Source organism: Sipha flava, unplaced genomic scaffold (genome assembly GCF_003268045.1).
Source record: "Sipha flava isolate LNK unplaced genomic scaffold, YSA_version1 529_pilon_pilon, whole genome shotgun sequence".
NCBI lineage: Eukaryota > Metazoa > Arthropoda > Insecta > Hemiptera > Aphididae > Sipha > Sipha flava.
Window position 1 is genome coordinate 20,780 of NW_020273511.1, and position 21,586 is coordinate 42,365.

At 29.8% G+C, this 21,586-nt stretch overlaps 2 protein-coding genes across 2 annotated transcripts; both read right to left on the bottom strand.

Annotated features, from left to right (window-relative positions):
• Positions 1-13,348: 13,348 nt before the first annotated feature.
• On the bottom strand, positions 13,349-13,912 carry LOC112690930. The gene has a single exon (XM_025565039.1). It carries the CDS (start codon positions 13,910-13,912, stop codon positions 13,349-13,351), a length of 564 nt encoding a protein of 187 aa, XP_025420824.1.
• Positions 13,913-19,826: 5,914 nt separating this feature from the next.
• LOC112690931 lies at positions 19,827-20,544 on the bottom strand. Its single transcript, XM_025565040.1, has 3 exons — positions 20,267-20,544; positions 20,100-20,169; positions 19,827-20,009 (listed from the first exon to the last, which is right to left on the bottom strand). The coding sequence occupies exons 1-3, from the start codon at positions 20,542-20,544 to the stop codon at positions 19,827-19,829; spliced, it is 531 nt and encodes a 176-aa protein (XP_025420825.1).
• Positions 20,545-21,586: the final 1,042 nt, after the last annotated feature.

The window sequence follows — 21,586 nt, forward strand, 5'->3', positions numbered from 1 at the left end:
AACGTCGTGTATAACGAGCGTTCATTTTGAATATAATTTTTAATAGAGTAAATATTTTCACTGAAAACTCTTTTGAATATTCCATTGACGTCACTGTACTTGTACAGTTATTATTAAAGTATACATATAAGAAAAGAAAAAGAAACGTGTACAGTACTATTTCTAATGCTCGACAATACGTGTGATTTGGAAAGTTAGATTTTCGTATGGTAGGCTTTTTCAAACTCCGTTCTTACCGTGGTTTCCAAATTTCCAAATGTTTTTCGAGTTGAATTATTGAAGTCCGTTAGCGGATAGCGTATTTTCGTCCGTTACGTTTATCTATTCGAAAAATTTTCAACGCTCGGATATTGTACAAGCATCGTTGATGATCAATACCGCATCGCTCCACGTGGTTCATTAGTGCCCACCCGTTGCCCCCGTTCCGATACACCTTTCGAGCAGAAAACTCGGGACCGGCAGACAGCAGGGCTTACGCAGACTTAAAGGAACACTGCTAATGCGAAGACCACTGCAACGAGCTTAACGCAACGGAGATTACCTCTAATGACTGTCGATGCGGCGTAAAAAGTTTTCGCGTTTCATCCGCGTACCGACTTCACGGTAGGTGTATGAAAACGATAGCTACTCTAGCGCCTACTTTGCGAATTTTATAAATTTTGCAAGGTGTGCGCGCCCAAAATCAGTTATGCAGTGCCGGCCCTGGATGGTTTTTGAAGCACAGCACAGAACTACACGAGGCCCAATACATATATATTAATCTGTTAATTATTCATATAGATCAATGGTTCCCAACCGGTGTGCCGTAAGCGCCCTTTAAATGTGCCGCGATAAATCTGTAAATTATTTTATAAGTATTTATTTACCAGCTTATTATTGATATTCGAGATGAAAACTGATCGAACTAATCGTAGATACATATAATATTATTTATTGTAAATATGCCCATCGCAACCGTCTCAATCGATCGATTGTATTAATATACCTATTTCACAATAAATAACCATCTGATAGAGTTAACTGTAAATAGTATATGGTTTTAATATATAATATATATATATATCAAATATGGTTCACATAATATATGGATTGGTGAGCCGCGAAAATGTTGTTGGAGATGAAGTGTGCCGCATTGTTAAAGAGGTTGAAAATCACAATTATTTATTATTATTATTATTATGATTTTATTATACTATTTATTATATTTTATTATATTTTTATTATATTTTTTTATTATTTTATTATTTATTATTTATTATTATTATTTATTTATTATTATTAGATCAATATTTTATTTTATTACACATGACCAAATATACAGTGTGATTTTTTTTATCGTGAACCAGTTAATATCTTGGCAAGTATTAGGAATTTTAAAATAATTTTTTTTTAAAACTTTTTAGGTTTTACTATTTTATACTGTGTTACAATTTTGATAATTATAACTTCCATATTCGATAAAGCACTATCAACTTATTACCGTTTAAATATTCATTAAATTTACTGTTACTGGGCAATTTATCAAACACAACAGTAAAAACTTGAAGTCAAAACGGAATGATATCTCAATTTAAATATGTTTTAAGTAAATAATAAATTATGTGTATTATTAAAATATAAATTTAAGGTTTAAACCAATTATTTCAATGCATATTATATTTTATGATAGTGTTTTTATGTTGTATTTTGGTTAAAAAATTTGAATTTAATTAAAAATATGCTTTTATCCAATCAACAATATGAATTATTATGTGAATGGCAATTAGATTTCATATTTTGCCGACAACCTTTTTTATATAATTTATTGGTAAGTTCAATCTAAAATTAATTAATTAGAATTTTTTTTTTATTAAATGATTTATGTATAATATTATTGGCAAATTATAACCATGGTTCAAATATTTTAATTTTATTTCAGTGGCAATTGTTAGAATTTATATAATTAATCAAAGAATACAGTGAAATATATGACTAGATAGCTCAATTTGACCAGCAATGAATGCATATTTACATTGCTTGCTACTAGTATCTTTTAAACAAACTAAACAATGTATTATGTAAGTATGATTTTTTTTATAAAATAAATAATTTGTTGTTAATTAATTAATAATTTAATGTTAATCATAATTTTTGTTTATTTTTTAGGAAATTAATTTTGTTTTCTTTCAAATTTCAATTGCATTTTGTAGTACTAACTTTTAATTCAAATATCTATAACAAAATTGGATGAACAAATACAAATTGTTATTTTGGTTAGTCCCAGCATAGTACATCTCACCTGATAACTTAATAAGTATGTATACATTTTTTTTTTTTTTTTGTATAGAATATATCAATTCTATAAATAATTTAATGTTTTTTTTTTAGTTGCATTCTGATAAAAAAAGAACAGTAGAGCATCAAGACCAACTAACTACTTCTACATTTGTAAAAATTGTTGATGATCACATTAATAGTTAATTTTAATCGTATGTTTAAATAATTAGGTTAAGTTATTGGTACATACCATAAGTATGGCTATAGAGTTTTTATTAACCTAAATTGACAAATTAAATTTTTTTTTTAATATGAGTGTATTTTCATGCAATATTAAAAGATTTTTATATCATAAAATACTAATTAAAAATTAACATAATTTCAAAAATAAGTGTAAAAATGAATAATATATTAAAACATTCATAGCTTTAAAAATATTTTGTATTCTAGTGTAGATAATGTAAAGTATAATCAATGTTCATTTAATTTTTATTAATTCATCTAGGGTAGTGGACATATTAAGTGATAATATTTTTTTATTAGATATGATCTTAACCAAATCCTGCAAAAATTTGCACTATGGAAATTTGTTTATGTTCTAATAAAATTATTGATAACTAATGTGTTTATTGCCTGTGATCAGAGCCGTGCCTAGGGGGGGTGCGAGAGCTGCGTGTGCACCGGGTGCCATTAACACTGGGGTGCCAAAAGCTTTTCATAATTTAAGTAATATTACTGAAAGTTAACCATATTATTTAATTCAAAATATTTAACACGTTTAATGCCATGGTCTCGCGCGTAGTTGACCTCATTAATATTATCTTGATCGGCGGTGTTGCTAATTTATTTTTAGTATTGGTATTTATTTTTGTACAGAAATCGACGAGATGATAAATTGACAATAATATACCATTCATAAAATTATTAAAATAATAAAAAAATATATACAGAAATAAACCTCGTGAATGAAGGAAATAATTAGAATGAGAGCAGATTTTGAAATTTAGAATGCTGAAAGTATTGAATGGGTTATTGAGAGACTAATTAGGATATTGTGTTTGGTTGGTTAGGAAGGGCAGTCAAAGAGAATATAAAATAGAATATAGATTTTTTTTTCTAAATAGAGTGCAGAGAAGGGAACATTGGCGCAACTTAACGATAAGGGGTCTATGTGAAAATGCCCAAACTTATATTATTATTTGTAGTTATTATATGAAAACAGACAACATAATATGTGTATATTACAGATTATAGTAGAAATATTGTAAGGGACAAAGGAAATATCAGAAGAGATCTCGAGGCTCCCCAAAACCAGAGGTCTCTGTGAATTATACACCCAATACTCCCGATAATTGCACCACTGGAAGGGAAACATTAAGATTGAATTTGCAAGCAACATGATAAGAGATGATGGCCAGTGCGTAAGCGGTTAAATTTGATTGCGAGGGATCTGGAAAGAGTGAGATCGTTGAACCTTTTTTCGTCTGATATAACGGAAACTATAGATTTAAATCTAGAGGTGAAATTTGTGCGTAACTGGTTCAAGTAGGTAGACCAGAGTGAGAAAATATGGCGTCCAAGAATCAGTTTGAGTTATATTACTTACATTGTTCTTTAGTCGTTGATTATTTATTTTATTCATTTAATAAATACAAAATAAGTAGTTACATACAACCCCATATTCTTAAGTAATCTCCTTATAGTTTAAGCTTAGCTATAATTATAGGATAAAAAATACTTTGTAGAGAGATGAGAGCGCTAAAAATGATTTTTGGCACCGGGCGCTAATTATGCTAGGCACGGAACTGCTTGTGATAATTTAGTATTGAATTAATGTCCATTATTTGGTCTATTCACGCACAAGATAGTTTTAATATAAAATGCAAATCATACATTATACAAAAAAATATATTCCAGAATACCTTATAATTATAAATGGAAAGTCGGGTAGGCACGATGTACAACGGGCTCTAGGAGTATAACCCTGCATCAGATTAAAAATACAGGACTCATTCCTCGATGCATAAAACATTGCAATACCAGTCTGATATAGGTAATTTGTCATGTCACTTAATTTGTGTTATCAAAATAACTTACTTATTCTATTATTTTTTTTTTAGTATACATATCATAGATTGATTTGTAATTATTTATTTTTAATGAAAAAAAAAAACCTTAAATGAGAGGGGCATAGTAAAAATGTATGTAAAAAAAAAAAAAAAGGAATGTGTGAGTAGACCTTTAACTACTTTAGTCTTAGCTCTATACCTCGAATCCAAGCACATACTAAGTCATATACATTTATATTTGCATATTTATGAATTATGAATTATTTTTCTAAATACATAGGAATTGTTGATTTACTTTGTGTCAAAATGAAAAAATGTATCTGTTTAATATAATAATTTACTATAATAATCAAGATACACCATATTGTTTTAAAAAAAATATTTATTTTGTAATTTACTAGTTATAACTCATCAATCTAATATAGAAATATAAATTATATTAAATAAATACATATGTATTTGTATGATTAAAAACTAATAAATACTTAAATAAATTAACAAATCATACGGCATATCTTCTTGAATATAAAAGAAAAAGCATAATATGTATAAGGCCGCGCGTACATTGGAGAGTGTTGAGTGTCGAGCGTCGAACGTTGCATCGCGCAAATTTTATGCCCATATAATTTAAATCAGAGTGCGTACATTGACAACGAGCGTCGAGCGTCGTCTTCAAGCGTCAGCGGTGCGGCGCGTTACAAATCAAACATGTTCGAATTTTGACGCTCGTCGCTTATATATTTGGTGGGCGCGAACAGTCTAGTAGTGGTGTAGTAGATAGGTTTCTACACTTAGATTTATATAACTTAAATATAGGTCAATTGTATAGATATACGTAGCTGGTAGTATAGGTAGATACCATGCGAACATGTTGGTATATAATATAAAAATAGTTTATGACATGCGATTAATAATACATAATCATATTTGAATAATTCATATAATAATTATTATTATTCTATAGTTTAATATCTATTTTGACTGGATTAATTAGTAGTTAAATTCATGTTCACCTTTTCTTTGTATCTACCCGTTGAGCTACTATTGGGTATTGATAGAGCTATTGATGTAATAACACCTTAAGCTTTAAATAAACTCAAAGTGAGGATTAAAAAATTTTCTAATTTACAGCACGCGAAAATTGTTTTCTATACTATGCAATTATTTTATTATATTAAATGTAATATAGTAATATATCGAATGAACAACACCGCTCGAAAGTATTGTGCATTGTGCGCATCTTCGACGCTCGACGCGTGACGCTTAACGCACAACGCTCTCCAATGTACGCGCTGCCTTATCAACTACTATGTTTTACTCTATAATTGAAAAAATGGACATGTGGTCATGCTTTATAGAGAATGGAAAAAATAAAAGGAAAGCCGTTCTATTGTACAGCCGACGATTTAAGCTTGAGAGGCAAGTTCCTAATTCAAGTATATTTTTAAGATTGGAAAAAAACTTAAAATTTACTGGAAGTTTAAATAAAAAAAAAAAAAAAAAAAAGAGGAAATGTACCAAAACTACACAAGAATATTCCCAATTTTTTTTCAAAAATTAGAAGAAAATCCTAATACATCTTTAAGAATAATATCCAGTAAGTAAACACATATACATATATATTTGAGCTTTAGGTCTTCCCTGACTCAGCAAATCCTCAAACAATTATTGTCTGCTTTCCATATTATGATCAAACGTATGCTTTAGTTCATTCCTTTTGAGCCCATATAATTTTGACTGATAATATCCTATTTTCCTTGAGTATGGTTTGATTCAGTTAAATATTACGTTTTATACTATTTTATAAAATATGTTTTGTGTTTATTAAGTATATTCCTCTATAATTCTGGCAAACCATGTCTCATTTTTTTTAAGACTAGCATATAATAACTGTTATTTATTAATTATTATGTTTTATTATTATTTATTTAGAAGTAGGAATAATAATACGTGATAATACGTGATAAGACTGTATACCAGGAATCAGTAACCAGTGATATATTATGTAACCATGATGTTATTTTTATATTTTATAACTGATTCAGCCGCGCTGATGCAGGCTAGTCGTAGTGTTGGGTACTATCGACTAGTTTTGACTATCGATAGTATATCGATAGTTAAATAAAACAACGAGTGTTTATTCAAACGGACGATAGTATAATTTATTTAATATTTTTCAAAATATCGATTGAATTATTGAATCTGATGATCATTACCGACTAGTTTTGACTATCAATAGTTTTAAAAACTATTGAATATTATTTTATATATGGATAGATAGTCCGAAAACAATCGAGATAATCATTTAAACAACCGAGTGAATAGATAGTTTAAATTACCGAATAGTCCGTTAGTTTAACTCGGTAGTGCCCATCACCAGCCTAGTTGCTCACTAACACACGGTGTTCTGGTAATTATTCTGGTAAATTTAAATTCTGTAAATGTTAAAATTATTTTTTGCAGTATGTTTATAAATTTTCGTTTTCGAAAATAGGTATTGCCATTTGAAAATCAAAAGTTGATAGTGTTTTATCAAATAAGGAAGGAAGTTAAAATTAACAAAATTGTAACACAGTGTAAAATAGTAAAACCTAGAAAGTTTAAAAACAAATTATTTTATAATTCCTAATACTTCTCAAAATATTAACTGGTTCATGATAAAAAAATCACCCTATATATAGAATATCTGCTATCGAAAAAGTCATAAAAAGTCATAAACGATGTTGTAATAGATAATATTCTAATCTAACTGGTTTAAGACTCGCTATCGACATGCTATTTACTCACACATTGGGCTTTATTATATTGTGAATATTATTCTCTATAAATTTAATATATTTATTCAAAATAATCAATTTAAAATAAAATATTATTCTTTATTCAAAAAATAATTAGTTATAACAGAAATTATACTATATATATATTTGTTACCGGCAATATGAATAGTCCGGTATTTTACAAAATGCTTAGGCATTATATAAAATGACAAAAATTACTCGGCAATATACATAATACGAACTTTGCCTAGGTATAATGTATAATACCAAACGTGGAGTAGGCAATATGATGAAAACAAACAAAATTGGGCATCGCCTATTACCAAAGACTTTACTTACCGTTTATCATAAATGTGAGTGCACGATTTAACGCAATAAAAATTCTTTTACTACTATAATAAAAATTCTGAGGTACAATATTGAACGTACTAAACATTTTATTACAATATCGTATTTTTCTCATCATTTTCGTGTCTTGTTTTGGTGTTGCAACTATGCATACAATTTATTTGAAGTCAAATTTTTATAACAAACTACAATTTTTTTTTAAAAAATTGGCCACTTATACTAGTTTTTTATCTGATGAATAGTATAATAAGTTGTTAAAATTCAATCCATTGAAATTGGACAAGGATTTTTAAAATGTGTTTGTAATTCCAAGTGTCAAAATAAAAAATGTATTTGCTTTAAAAATAACATTTTGTGCACTTCAAAATGTCACTTTCTACAACATGTTGTAATAAGTAAATAGAAGTTTAAGTAAAATATTTATATAATAGTAATAATATAATAATAGATAAAAATTTAATTTTTTTTTGTTATATGAGGAATAATGTATAATAATTATAAACATCTTAATGTAATATAACATATAACAAAATACTTTGTACTTTGTCTAAAAAAAAAATTGGCATTTTGCATAATATTTAGGTATATTATATAATATCTAGGTTATATGTATACATGGGCACCCGCAGGAAATTTATCAGGGGGGGGGGGGGCATAATGAAATCAAATACAAAAAAAAATACATTAAAAAAAGTTTATTCCCTGTAAACTACAAATTGTGTTAGAATTATATGAAATCCAATACCAAAAAGAACATTAAAAAATATATTTCTTACGACCTAAAAAATTAGTTAAATAAAAACTGAAGCTATGTGTGCGTGGTGCGTCGATCGTCATAAGTGGTTTACACACTAGGCGATTAATATCAATTCACAGTATTGAAACGTATTTAATTTTGTGCGATTAATGTAATACGCATTATTTTGTAGGTACGCCTTATAATATATTGTTATTACGCTCAACAACACCACACGGCACACACTAAAGTAAAAATATCGATAAAATGTTGATAAATCAAAATAAAAGTTAAAATATTCAACATTCTATTGAATTGCAGGGGGAGAAAGGCCGCCTCTTGCCCCCCCTCCGGGCACCCATGTATGTATAATAACATTGAAATTCATATGCTTGATTTACATTGCCTAAAATTAGTCTGGAATTTACACAATGCCAAGGCATTTTGCAAAATACCCGAATTATCCATATTGCCAGTAACATATTCATGTTATAACATTAATATACTCATGGTTTTATTTTTTATTCATTATTTTGATTTATTTTTGCGTAACTCCACTACCAGGGACGATTTTCGATTTTGTCATCGCTTTCTGGTCTAAATTAATAATACAACTATGGACCCGTGTTATTCATTTTAATCCCCGTACACAAATATTTACCACTTCAATTCTAGTACATTCTTTTGGAAAATTTTAGGAAAATGGTTAGGTGTCTACTTTCATTTACTCGTGATTGCGGTTTAGCAAAAATGTCGAAATGTAAAAACAACAATCAACCGTATGCGAATAAAAAATATCATCGGCAAATCGTACACGCACTATTATGCGAGAATAAATACGTTAGGGGGTATGGTCACGATATCTAAACGAGGGACTTCCATCATCGTCTGGAGACGATAATTCGACAAAAAGCGAGCGGTGCAAGGTTCCCGGCAAACTGACATTGTATTATTGTTTTGTCACGCATTAATATTGTCCTCTGAGATGCAGAAGATTGGACTAGGACGTACCTCCGCACAAAAGGTTGTATTGTTCCCTGCATTGGATTTATTCTCCGTATTTTTATCTTTCGCAGTTCGCGCGATTCCCGTACAACTCTACTAGACGTTACTGCGATGGATCTTCTAGGATTTAGGATTTTCATTTTTTTTATTTTTAGTTTGTTCGTTTATTTTTTTTTTTCGTTATTTTTATCCATGACTCAACGCGCGTGTAAAGCACTCTCCACCACCTCGGGCCAACTTAATCACAATTGATGCCAAGAAAATTCTATTCGCAAACTTCGCACCACAGTCTCTACACAATACAATGTACGGCCGAGAAAAGTTTTTGCGTCGCCGTATAACAATTATTATTTTTATTGTTATGGTTATTGTATGATATACTCACACACACACACACACATATATTATCCAATAAGGGTTACAGGATCATGTCGTGTTCGCGAGAATACGATGTACGCAATATTTTAATTTAGAGGTTATAGAGTTGTTTTCCTTAATTTTTTTTATCAAAGATCGATTACGGATTTGCAGAGAGTTTCACTCACTTATCGTGTTTAACATTCAGCGTAGCTTACATATTTATTTAGCTTGAATGACTATCTTATTTATCGTTGTCCAACATTTTATGAAAAAAAAAAAACCAATGAATTATTGTAATGAAGCTATAACTATTATTTGTTTATAAATGTTTCAAGAACCGACAGAATCAATTTTTAGAATCCATATCACAATAATTAGAAAAATATTATTTATTACGAGTAATATTCATGAAATATAAAGGGGTTGTATAACAAATTCGTATTTCTACCCTTTATATACTATTAAATATGATATCATCTACCATATAACAGTACAAGATCAAACAATTTTGTAAAAACTATTGTTTATAACAGTTGAAAATCCATTGACGCATTAAATGAAGGCAGCTATGTTTTGCTATAATCAGAATTCTTGTATTTTTTTTAAAATTAAAGAGCAATTTACAAATCAAACGAATTTCCGTCAGTAGTTTGGGGGTGATTTAGATGAAATATTTTTAAAGAATTTCTTAAAAATAATACCCAGTTGGCAAAAATGAATGTTCTCATATTCCAAAATATCTGTGAAAACGCATCTGTACACCACAGAACAGTTTTTAAGTGCGTTGTTAGAAAGTTGTTAGGATTAGTTAGACCTTAACCATCGATTTATTTGCATATGCATAGTGCCGAATTTAACGGCTCGGCTTGGATCGAAAAAAAATAAAAATTAAACGAATAATAAGTATCGGGTGAGACGGAGAAGGGTTTAATATGTTTGCCACGCCGATCTCTGCGTGTACCCACGTATGACAGTTAATCTGCCCGTCCACCCTCTCACTATCACAATGATGTGTAATATCGCCATCTATAAGCCCGTGTACAGAAGAAAAAAGAGATAGTGGGTTCAACCCCATGACTTAATAATCAAAACACACACACACACATATATAAATATATATATATTTATTTTAATTTTTTATTGTTGATACTATATTCTATCACTTACGCCCCATTCTGAATGTGGATTTTGTATGCATACCTCGGCCGTCGTTACCGATCGAGTTTTATACGTATTCCATAGCCGATGCTATTTGCACGGTTTAGATGAAATCGTGATCGGAAATTGAATCGAGCGCCACGCAGGTAACGGCCGAATCCGGACGTGACAAAACTAAACACCCGACCCCCTAATTGGCGAACATTCAAATGAACGCGATATACCGAATACGCCGAGCGGCCCGACCGACCGCTGAATCTGCCCTAGTGGGACTCGACGGTAGAAACTTGATATTATTGGTGCCAAAAGTATAAAAAACAATGCAATACCAAACTAATTTTTCAAATCAATTTGTCCTCATCTTATAATCACTGATTTGTTTAATGTTTCTTAAAAATGTGCTCAAATATACATGCTATTTGAAAAAATAAACCAACTAAACCAACTATGTATTTTCTAAATATGCGAAAAAAAAATGCAAGTTTTAACTTTAGAGCTCATAATAGAAACGTATACCTTGGTTTGAAATGAGATTAAAAAACGAATCGAATTGTTGCCAATCCAATACTCAGCCTTAATTATTATAATATATATATATATAATAAATATTATTTATATGCTATGCTCCACATAATCCTAATAACGTACCGTATTGTGTCATTAACTTGAGCGCGCACAAATTCCAGTGGTTATAACATTCAATTCAATGAGAAGACTATTTTGCAAGGTTATATTTACTATTCTGATGAGACTCTAAGACTCTAAGAAGATCGTTTAACTATAAGAATGCGGATAAAAGTTTTCATGTTGGTTGAGTATGGCGTATGATCCTTTTAAAATTGATAAGAGGTGAATTTGAAGAATTCAATTAAAATATTTTTCTTATTTTAATAAGAATATAAAGTCTACACATATGAATACATGACTAAAATGAAAAAAAAAAAGTGTAAATACTAGGTACGCTAAATTAATATTCGGTAAATAAATAATAAGATTTTATTGCAAAAAAAAAAATTCGTTCAAAAATAATTAAATTAATAATGAAATAAAAGAAAATCAGACAAAAATCGTATGCACTTATACACGTAATAGTAATTTTTTGCAAATGTTGGTTTTATGATATATTTGGTAAATGTGACTTTTTTATTCTTATACATGAATTGTAAATTAGTATAACTTTTTGAATTAAAACTCGTAACATTTTCAACGGAAATACCAGAAGTACGATAATATGATATTGAATTGATTAAAATTCAAATTTGCCACTTGTATTATTTATAATTATTATAAATAATTATATATAATTATATAATAATTATATATTATTATTTCATTATTATCAGTGTATTGCCGTATTTAACGATCCTCGATGTGTGAAATAGACACTATAGTTCATCTTCTGTCCTCATCCGATCACCATACGGTTGATATAACTAAATATTATAATACTTTTTAAAGAACAACTACATGAGTATTCGGTTTTGTATATATATATTAAAAAAAAAAAAACAGCATAACCACATAGACGGAATGCACACATAAATATTATACTGTATTCTAAATACAAATAATATTGGTGACGTGGAAAAATTAATAAACAAACAGAACTAAATCATGATAATATTTAAATCGGATGCGTTTTGGTATTTTGAACACGTAGTATTCCAATCCGAAAAGATGAACGGACAGATGTTCGAAAATATTTGCGGTTTTTAAATAACACTTTTGCATTACCACAACCAATGCTATCTCAAAAATATCCATCAAAACAATATTCCATGAACCGGAGTTCAAAATTTAACAATGAAATAATTCCGTGAGAAAATCAAAGATCGAAAATCAGTCGAAAAAACTCAAATCGTATGTGAAATACGTCCGTGTATGCCTAAAGATTATACATTCGACGGAAAAAAACATTTGAATGTTATATTTTATGTAATGTAACGAAGTACTCTTAAGACTACGAAACGATTGACAAATGTTTTGAATTTTACGTTACTACCCATATTATTACTGTACGCGGAAATCGATTTTCACAGATAATTTTGAATAGCGGTTTTATATAATTGAAAATAAATAAATAAAATAAATACAATAGTATGTACTTTAGGAATTCGAAAAAGACGTCTGCAAAGACATGGAAGGATATAACGTTCTAATAATGTAATGTTCGAATCATTACATTTATTCTAACGAGTTAATTTTATTATTTCTTTGTAAAGCAATTTTTCCAAATGAATTAATATTACGATGAAAATATCTCCAGATCCGTTACTCCGTTCTCATCTATTTTCAATAAGGAATGGATTTGAATGCTCTAAAAAATCAGAAATACAAAAAAAAATTAATTAAATGTACTAATAACGGAATTGATTTTAAAAATTCACTAAAACTGTGCTCTTAAAATTATTTTTATATTTATTTTATTTTATTTTATTTATTTATTTAAACGCCATTTTTTCAGCAATTACAAAAAGAATAGATTATAGTAGAGTGTTTTGTGTACAATGATTTGATATAATAATGTCTTTACAATAATTTAATGATAATAATTAGGAAAGAAGAGGAGTGAGCTTAGGTAATTATTAAAAGTTTGAACTGGAGATTTATTAATATTGATTGTTAGAACGGGAGTTGAGTTAAGAGGAGTTGAGGAAGCGTAGCATTCTATGGATAGGTTGATTATAATTGTAATTTGTGAGATGTGTTGGTATGTAGAATAAGGAGTGTGAACGGGTTGGATAAAGAGGGACACGGAAACTAATAGTTGACAAAAGATCAGGGGCATCAATGGTACCTTTGATGAGAGATGTGATAAATGAAATGTCAGCGTCCCGACGACGAGAAGCAAAGGAAGGAACATTAAGAGTTGAGCTAATAGAAGTGTAATCATGTTGAGGATAAGGTATTTTTAGTAAGAAAGCAACATATGCTAAGAAACGATTTTGGACTCTATCAAGTCGGAGTTGGTCCTTGGCCAGATATGGATGCCACACAATAATTCCGTACTCAAGGATGGATCGAACCAACGTGAAGTAGAGAACATGAAGACAAGGGATAGATGTAAAATTGGTTGTGTTGCGTTTTATAAAGTCTAATACTTTCAGTGCTTTACCAATGGTAATATTTATATGGTTCTGAAAGGAGAGAGAAGGAGTTAGATGGAAACCAAGATCTTTAACAGCAAAAACACGTTCTAACATAGTGTCACTCAAGAGATAGGGGTAGAAGATAGGCTGACGTTTCCTACTAAATTTTATGATATGACACTTGTTAATATTGAATATCAGTCCTACAGCTTGAGTCCATGTATTGAAGGAGTTTAGATCTGACTTTAGTTTAAGGCAGTCAGAAGGAGAAGAGATTTTAAGAAATATCATCTGATATCATCTTGATATCATCTGCGAATAATAAGACTTTAGTGAAAGGGAGGAAAGTCTTTACCGAATTTATAAAGAGAATAAAGAGAAGTGGACTGAGGTGACTTTCTTGTGGCACTCCTGAAGGAATGTGAGTCAGTTCGGAGGGAGTACCGTGAAATTTGACAAATTGCCTTTTGTTACTCAGATATGATTGAAGCCATGATAATAAAGGATTGCCGATTCCAAGTTTTTCGAGCTGATAAATTAATCGAGCATGATCAACAGTGTCAAAGGCTTTTCTGAGGTCTGTGAACACTCCACCCACTTGGCAACCCTGTTCAAAGCTATCTAAGATGTAGGTCATAAAAACAAGGCTACTAATAACAGTTGATTTACCCTGTCGAAAGCCATGTTGGTCATCAATTATGATATGATTTAAATTTCTTTTAGTACAGTGATAAACAATTGATTCGAAAAGTTTGGCAATATGAGGAAGAATAGAAATAGGTCTATAGTTGGAAACAAGGGAAGAATCACCTGACTTAAAAACAGGTATAACTGAGGAAGTTTTCCATACGTCAGGGAAGACATTCTCATCTAAATAATGTCTAAAGAGATGAAATAGGGGAAAAACTATAGAGTCACGGCAGTTGTAAAGTAGTCTTGCAGAAATTCCATCTGGGCCATTTGAAAAGTTGTTTTTTAAGTTGGACAAAGCGGTATACACATCATCAATATTAAAGTGGCAGTTAGAAGGAAGATCATAAGAGTATGTATTATAATTAGATATATGGGTGGAAAGAGGGGGAAGGGAGTTATAAACAGAAGAAAAATACTTTGAGAAAAGGGCTGCAGAATCTAGCGTTGTGTATGCAGATTCACTGTTTAGGTGAACAGTGCACGGTATGGAAGCTGAGAAATTAGGTTTTCTAGTAAATTTCCAAAAGATGGCTGATTTGTGAAGGAGCATTTTTTCAGTGTTTTTGATGTAGGTTGATAATCAATCTTTGACAAACGTTTACATTTAGCTCCAAGTTCAGAAAAGGCATTATAATCTATACGTAACTTTATGCGTTTAAAGGTGGTTTGAGCACGTTTTCCGAAATAAGGTTTTTAAGAGTATTAGAAGTACAGCGTAGAAATTTAGGAAGTTTTAAGGTTTTACTTGGAACAAACCGTTCCATGGATTGGAGTACTGCTTCATTGAAAACAGCGGCCGCATCCTCTATAGAGTATAACAAAAAGGTAGATTCCCAATTTTATGAATTGAAAAATTTAGAGATGGCCGAGTGGTTGGCAGAATTATAGTCTTTGTACGTATGAGTAATGGCGTTACCTCTTAGTGCTTGGACTGGAAATTTAATGGAAAGGGGTGGGTGGTATTGATCGAGGATGAAAAGATATTCAATAGATGGGAGGACAGAAACGTTACAGGAGTTGGAAAAAATAAGGTCTAAAATCTTACCGTGGCTATTCAAATTAGAGTTGTACTGGAAGAAATGATGAAAAGATAAATATTCAGTAATAGATTAGGAAGAGGGATTAAGATCACCATATGCAATCAATCCAAACTCATCACTAGACCAATAAACACCGGGAATGTTATAGTCACCGCAAAAAAGAAATTTGGAAGTGGTATATTTTGAGACAATTTAATCGACAGTATTGGTATGTGATTCATATAGTTGTGGATGACTATTTGGGGGTATGTAGACTGTGTCAACAATAAGGTTTATTGAGGGATTAGTTAGATGAAAAAATACATGCTCATCTGTGATAATATTAGTAGGTATTAGAACTATGAGGTAAGTAGATTTTACAGCTATTAGCACTCCACCACCTCGTGTAAAAAGATTAATGATATGATTTCTGTCTAAACGATATATGTGATACCCATATAGACTTAGCTCGGATTTGGAGATAGCAGGAGTGAGCCAAGTTTCAGTCAGTGTTATAATATTATAATTACCGAAAGTTAGGAAATCAGTTTTAAGAGGAATAAGCTTCGTTCTAAGATCGCGAACATTTTGGTAGAAAATATTAAAATTAGATGTAAGAGAGTTATGAGAATCATGTAAAGAATAAGTTTTATGAGTGGATGCAAAATCAAAATAATTATTAATACTAGACATAGCGCATTTACACAATGTACAAGAGGAAGAAGAATAACTAAAATGAGCACAAGTATGGTCTAATAAAATGTTGAATGGTAGGTGATAACATGCATCAGTTAGTTTTTTGAATTGGATTGAGATGTATGCTGATTTTTGAGACGTATGGTGGTTTAGACTGGAACAATTCTAAGGAATCCATTGAAGTAGCGGATGGAAATATATTTTTCTCCTTTTTTTTGCCTAGTACGTAACTCGTTGTAGGTTTCATGAATTGAAAGTCGCTCTGAAGGCGTTTAATCGCGAGAAATGGTGACATTGGTGAATTGGTCAGGTGAGGTGTCTCGAAGGCGTAGAAAAGTCATTATCACATTTCAACATCATCATTCGAATAAAGTACTATTTTAAGAATTCGAGATGTCAAATCTTTACTTCTCCCTATTTTAAAAGCTTTGCAAATTGACATTGATGGTAATGGATGGTCTAGCTTTTTAAAAATGTCTTGAACAAAATTAATGTCATCAGTGACTCTTTTTGAGGCCGAAGGGTCAAGAGATTCAGGCACTCCCCGGATTATGATATTCTTAGCACATTGAGATTTAAGATGGATTTCTTAAGTGATGTCACAAAGTGACGGAGTATTAGCCGAAAAGAAGGTGGTGAAGATAGAGCGGTATCAGATAAAACTTTTTCAGTTGCAGCAAGTCTGGTCTCAAGTAAATTTATCTTGTTATGAAGAATAGTATTTTCAAGTTTCAAATCTGCGACTTGTTTCGTTAATCCTTCTAGACATTTTTTTAGATCAGTAAATTGAGCTGTTTTAGTATCGGCGAGATGCTTGTTAGATGTGAGAATGTCTGATTGTGTGGATCGCAAGTTTCTGAGAAGTTTCATAATATCAGAATTAGATGGAGCTGGATTAACAGTTTTGGTAGAAACAGAAGAAGCCGATCTAGTAGTTATTTGAGATATTGATGGCTTGGATGGAGAACTCATAGTTATATATAATTTATCTGAGTTACACTGTATATAGGAATTTCTGTGCTCGCAGTATATATGGTATGTGTGGAGAGGTCAGATAAAACGATAAAGTAATTTTAAATTACGGAAAGTACTCACATTTATGCGAAGCGCGATAAGAGTTGCAGCGACTTTCTTGTTGATAAAAATTTCCGATAACTTACGGCGGTCATTAATTAGGAAAGACCACAAATGATCTTTTGCGAAGAGATTTTTTGGACAGACCATTTCAAAATCGTCACCAGTCTGAGCGTGCACTTTTTTAGATTGATCACGACAAAAAACATAAAATACTGCCCACTATAACCGGAGAAATTGAAGAAAAACGGAGGAGCGTATTATGTATATTCACGTTTACATTGATGAATAAAGATATATATTGTATATAAAATTGTTATATATATATATAATTTTTATGTTTTGTTATTAAAAATAATTTTATTCTTATTAAATATTCGTATGATTGTGTTATTAATCTTCTCCTATAATAATTTTAGTCACCAAATTATTTCCAAAAAAATGAATGTATTAGATACATAAATTCTCTACATTTTTACCATATGTTGTGAATAAATTAATATTGGCTACATTTTTATCAAATTCTATCAATTTATACATAAAAATTGCTTAAAAACATTTAAACTCCATACGAATGGCAAACGATGCTCTAAAAAACTAAAAAAATCTTAAAAATGCAAAAAACTACAAGTAAAAGTTACATTTATTATTTCCTTGATGTTTGAACTTTTTGCATGGAAAGCAATGTTTCGGGACATTCAGGAAAAAATACGATTTGCTTCAAATCCATTCCCTAACTATCACATAATACAGTGTTCAATAATTGATACAAAACTTACCGTCAAACTAGGTTACTTGGACACTATCATTCTTTACATACGTGCACAACATTCAATTTGCAATGAATGATTAAAACAGTAAAACCAAAAAATCCGTTCTTGACTTTAGCTATAATTTCTACACAGTAAAAGTTTTTTTAATTTACTTGATCTAAAATTTTTTTTTAAAAATGTCTTTGTACCAAGTTACCTTGATTTTTGGGTAACTTGAGACACTCATACATTTTTGTGTATATTTCAAGTTACCTTTGATATTATTTAACTTGGGACTTAATTATTGTTTTTAAAAAAATGTAACTGTTGACTTATTTATTAATTAAAATTAATATATAAAATTATATAAAAAATATTAAATCAACCTGAAATAATCAATATAAAATAAATATGAAAACAATGTATAGGTAGTCAGCCTTATTTTAGTTTCAATTATTTTAGTCAATATGCTTAAACCCAAAATAACTTTTAATCGATATAAAGCCTCGTACACACTTGTAACATTCGCGCGTAACAAAACGCTGTAATGCAACTTAGGCACGTCGCCCACCAAAGTAACATGATGCGTGATCTGGCAAGTGACGTGACGAGTGATTTGTCAGTAGCACGTTAGTGGCACGCCACTCGCGAATTTTGTACACGATTATACGAAAAATCACTTAATATCGCATACCAATCAAACATGTCAGAACATGCGTCACTTTGGAATCATTTCTGAATTTTTGTTACTGATAGCAGTGGCGCGTGCACTACTTTTGTTATACGTAACTAGCTCGTCATTTCTATCAGTGACCACGCTGCGCACGATTATTTTATTTTATTTTCGTTGTAATTTCTAATTATTATTATTGATTAAAATATATTTGTGTAATAAAATACATAATATAATAAAATATATTTGTGTTTTAATTAAAATTAAAGAATACACATAAATATAAATCGTAAGTAGTTTTTAATACTTACTAATATTAATTATTATTATTGTTATAATACGTATATATATATACAATGTGTTCACCTATTTAGGGAACACTGAATTTCTCAGCCGGATTTGTTTGGAATAAATCGATTTTTTTTTTACAAACTGGTGGTATATGAATACACATTTTTCGATAAATTTCAACATTTTTTGAGAATTTGGTCTGCGTCATATATCAACTATGACTCTAAGTTAAATATTAACTGAATAAGAGCCATGTCAATTTTATTAAATAATATATTTTTTAAATTATTTTTAAACATTTATAAAATAATTTATAACTAATTCTTATTGGTTACTTGTTGAATATTTGTAAGTATTTTTTTAGAAATGTTATAAACAAGACTAACATAATATGGATACAAAATTATTTATTAAAAATTCAGTGTTCCCTAAATCGGTGAACACACTGTATATAATAACAATATAAAAATTTTAATTGTATTATGTAAAATTTGTAGAAGTATGAAAGACGATCCTGATACCAACATAAAATTTGTACAAACCGTACAAATGTATCCTTGTTTGTATGACTATAGAACAAAAGACTACTCAAATCGTAACGAACAAGATAAGGCTTGGGGAGAAATCGGAAAAATATTTGATGCCAACAGTAAAGAAAAAAGATATTTTGTTATCATTATTATGATTAATTTTTTTATTATTATCATTTATTATATTTACTATTAACTATAATAATTATAAATTTATGAAACTGTTGTAATACTTAAAAAATAGTAATGTATATCACTATATTAGTATACAGATAAAAACATAACAAAATATATTTTATATTAAACTGTATACTTATTTTGCCATGGTAATGCTGCATATGGTTTCACAAAATACTGACAAAGTCTTTTCCTTATTTCCATCGCTGAGTAAGAAGGTCTCGTTCTATTGTTTTCTATATTTTTCTCAATTTCTTCTTCATCTATATCGATATTCTCTTGCTGAATTTCTAGTGATGTTAAAATCTTTCCATCATGCACGCGAATAAAGTTATGCAAAACACAAATAGTTTTTATCACAATTTCAATGTTATATAATTTGATATTAATGGATCGTTCCAATATTTTAAATTTTGATGCCATCATTCCAAAAGCACATTTAACTGACTTACGACCTCTGGATAATCTAGAAATTTGAAAATTGTTTTTATTATGATAACTAATTTGAATAAAAAATGAATCTTAAGATGATTTGTTTATTTCATTGTTTAGTAATAAATTACCTGTAATTGAAAATTCTCTTCGTATTTGTCAATGAACATTTGGGATAAGATCTCATAACATTATCGAGTAGGGGAAAGGCTTCATCTGCAACAAAGTAATAGGGAAACGCAGGATCGTTTTCTTCATGTGGTAAACACGCATTTTCGGGTAGGTTGAGTTTTTTTTGCATTAATAACTGTCCAAATGCACATTCTTTAAAAACTCTTCCGTCACTGTTACGACCGTATTCGCCGACATCAATGGTGATAAACTTTCCATCAGCGTCTACTGTAGCCATTAAAACAATCGAAAAGTATCCTTTATAATTGAAAAATGACGATCCTGAGTTTGCTGGTGCTTTTACACGAAAATATTTATCGTCTATACTACCAACACAGTTTGGCAAATTCCATAATTCCTTATACCGATCAGAAATCGTTTTCCAGATTGTTTGATCTGGTATGGGCAAGTATAGAGGCTGTAAAACTTCCCATAGGGCATTAGATGTTTTTTCTATGATGTTACGAACGGTTGTCTCACCTCTTAAAAAGTAATAAGAAATTGATCTCATTGAAACTTCTCCAGATAAATACCAAAATAAAAATATAGTTCTAGTATCAGTATTTTATATTATATTATAAATATTTTTTAATTAATTGACTTTAATTTAATCGTTTTAAATTTCAAAAAATATTATTAAAATTAGATTTAACTTATTAAAATAGTATTTTTAAAATAGTAGCCGAATGTAAGGAAAGATGGAAAAATTTGAGGGGTTGCTTTACAAGTTATTTAAAAGTTAAACCTCCGTCGGGATCTGCTGCTAAATTTAAAAAGCCCTATTATTTAGCGGAGTTTTTGAATTTTCTTGAACCGTTTACAAAATCACGAAAACAATCAGGTTATTATTTTTAATAATTTATAAAAAAATTTTATTATATTTTTAAAATAAATTAAAAAATAAATATTTCTGTTTATTTTCACAGGTAATATGCGAGTTCCAAGATCCTCAAATGATGAATGTAGTGAAAAAGATGAATGTACTGGTAATGTTTCCGAAAATGAAGAAGACAACATTGACCTTAATCTAATCATTGAAGATACACCTGATACAAATAAATTAAATGATACAAATTCAAGTTTCATTGAATCAAGTCCGCAACAAAGTACCTCTAGTACCAACAAATTATCTGTTCAGAAGAAACAACGTCCAGTCAGGTTAGAGGATGTTAATAAAGCAGCCTTAGATTTTTTCTCAAAAAAGAAAAAAATTGATAACATGGAAGAAGATGTGGATTTATGTTTTTTTAAGAGTGAATTGCCACGTATGAAACTCATGA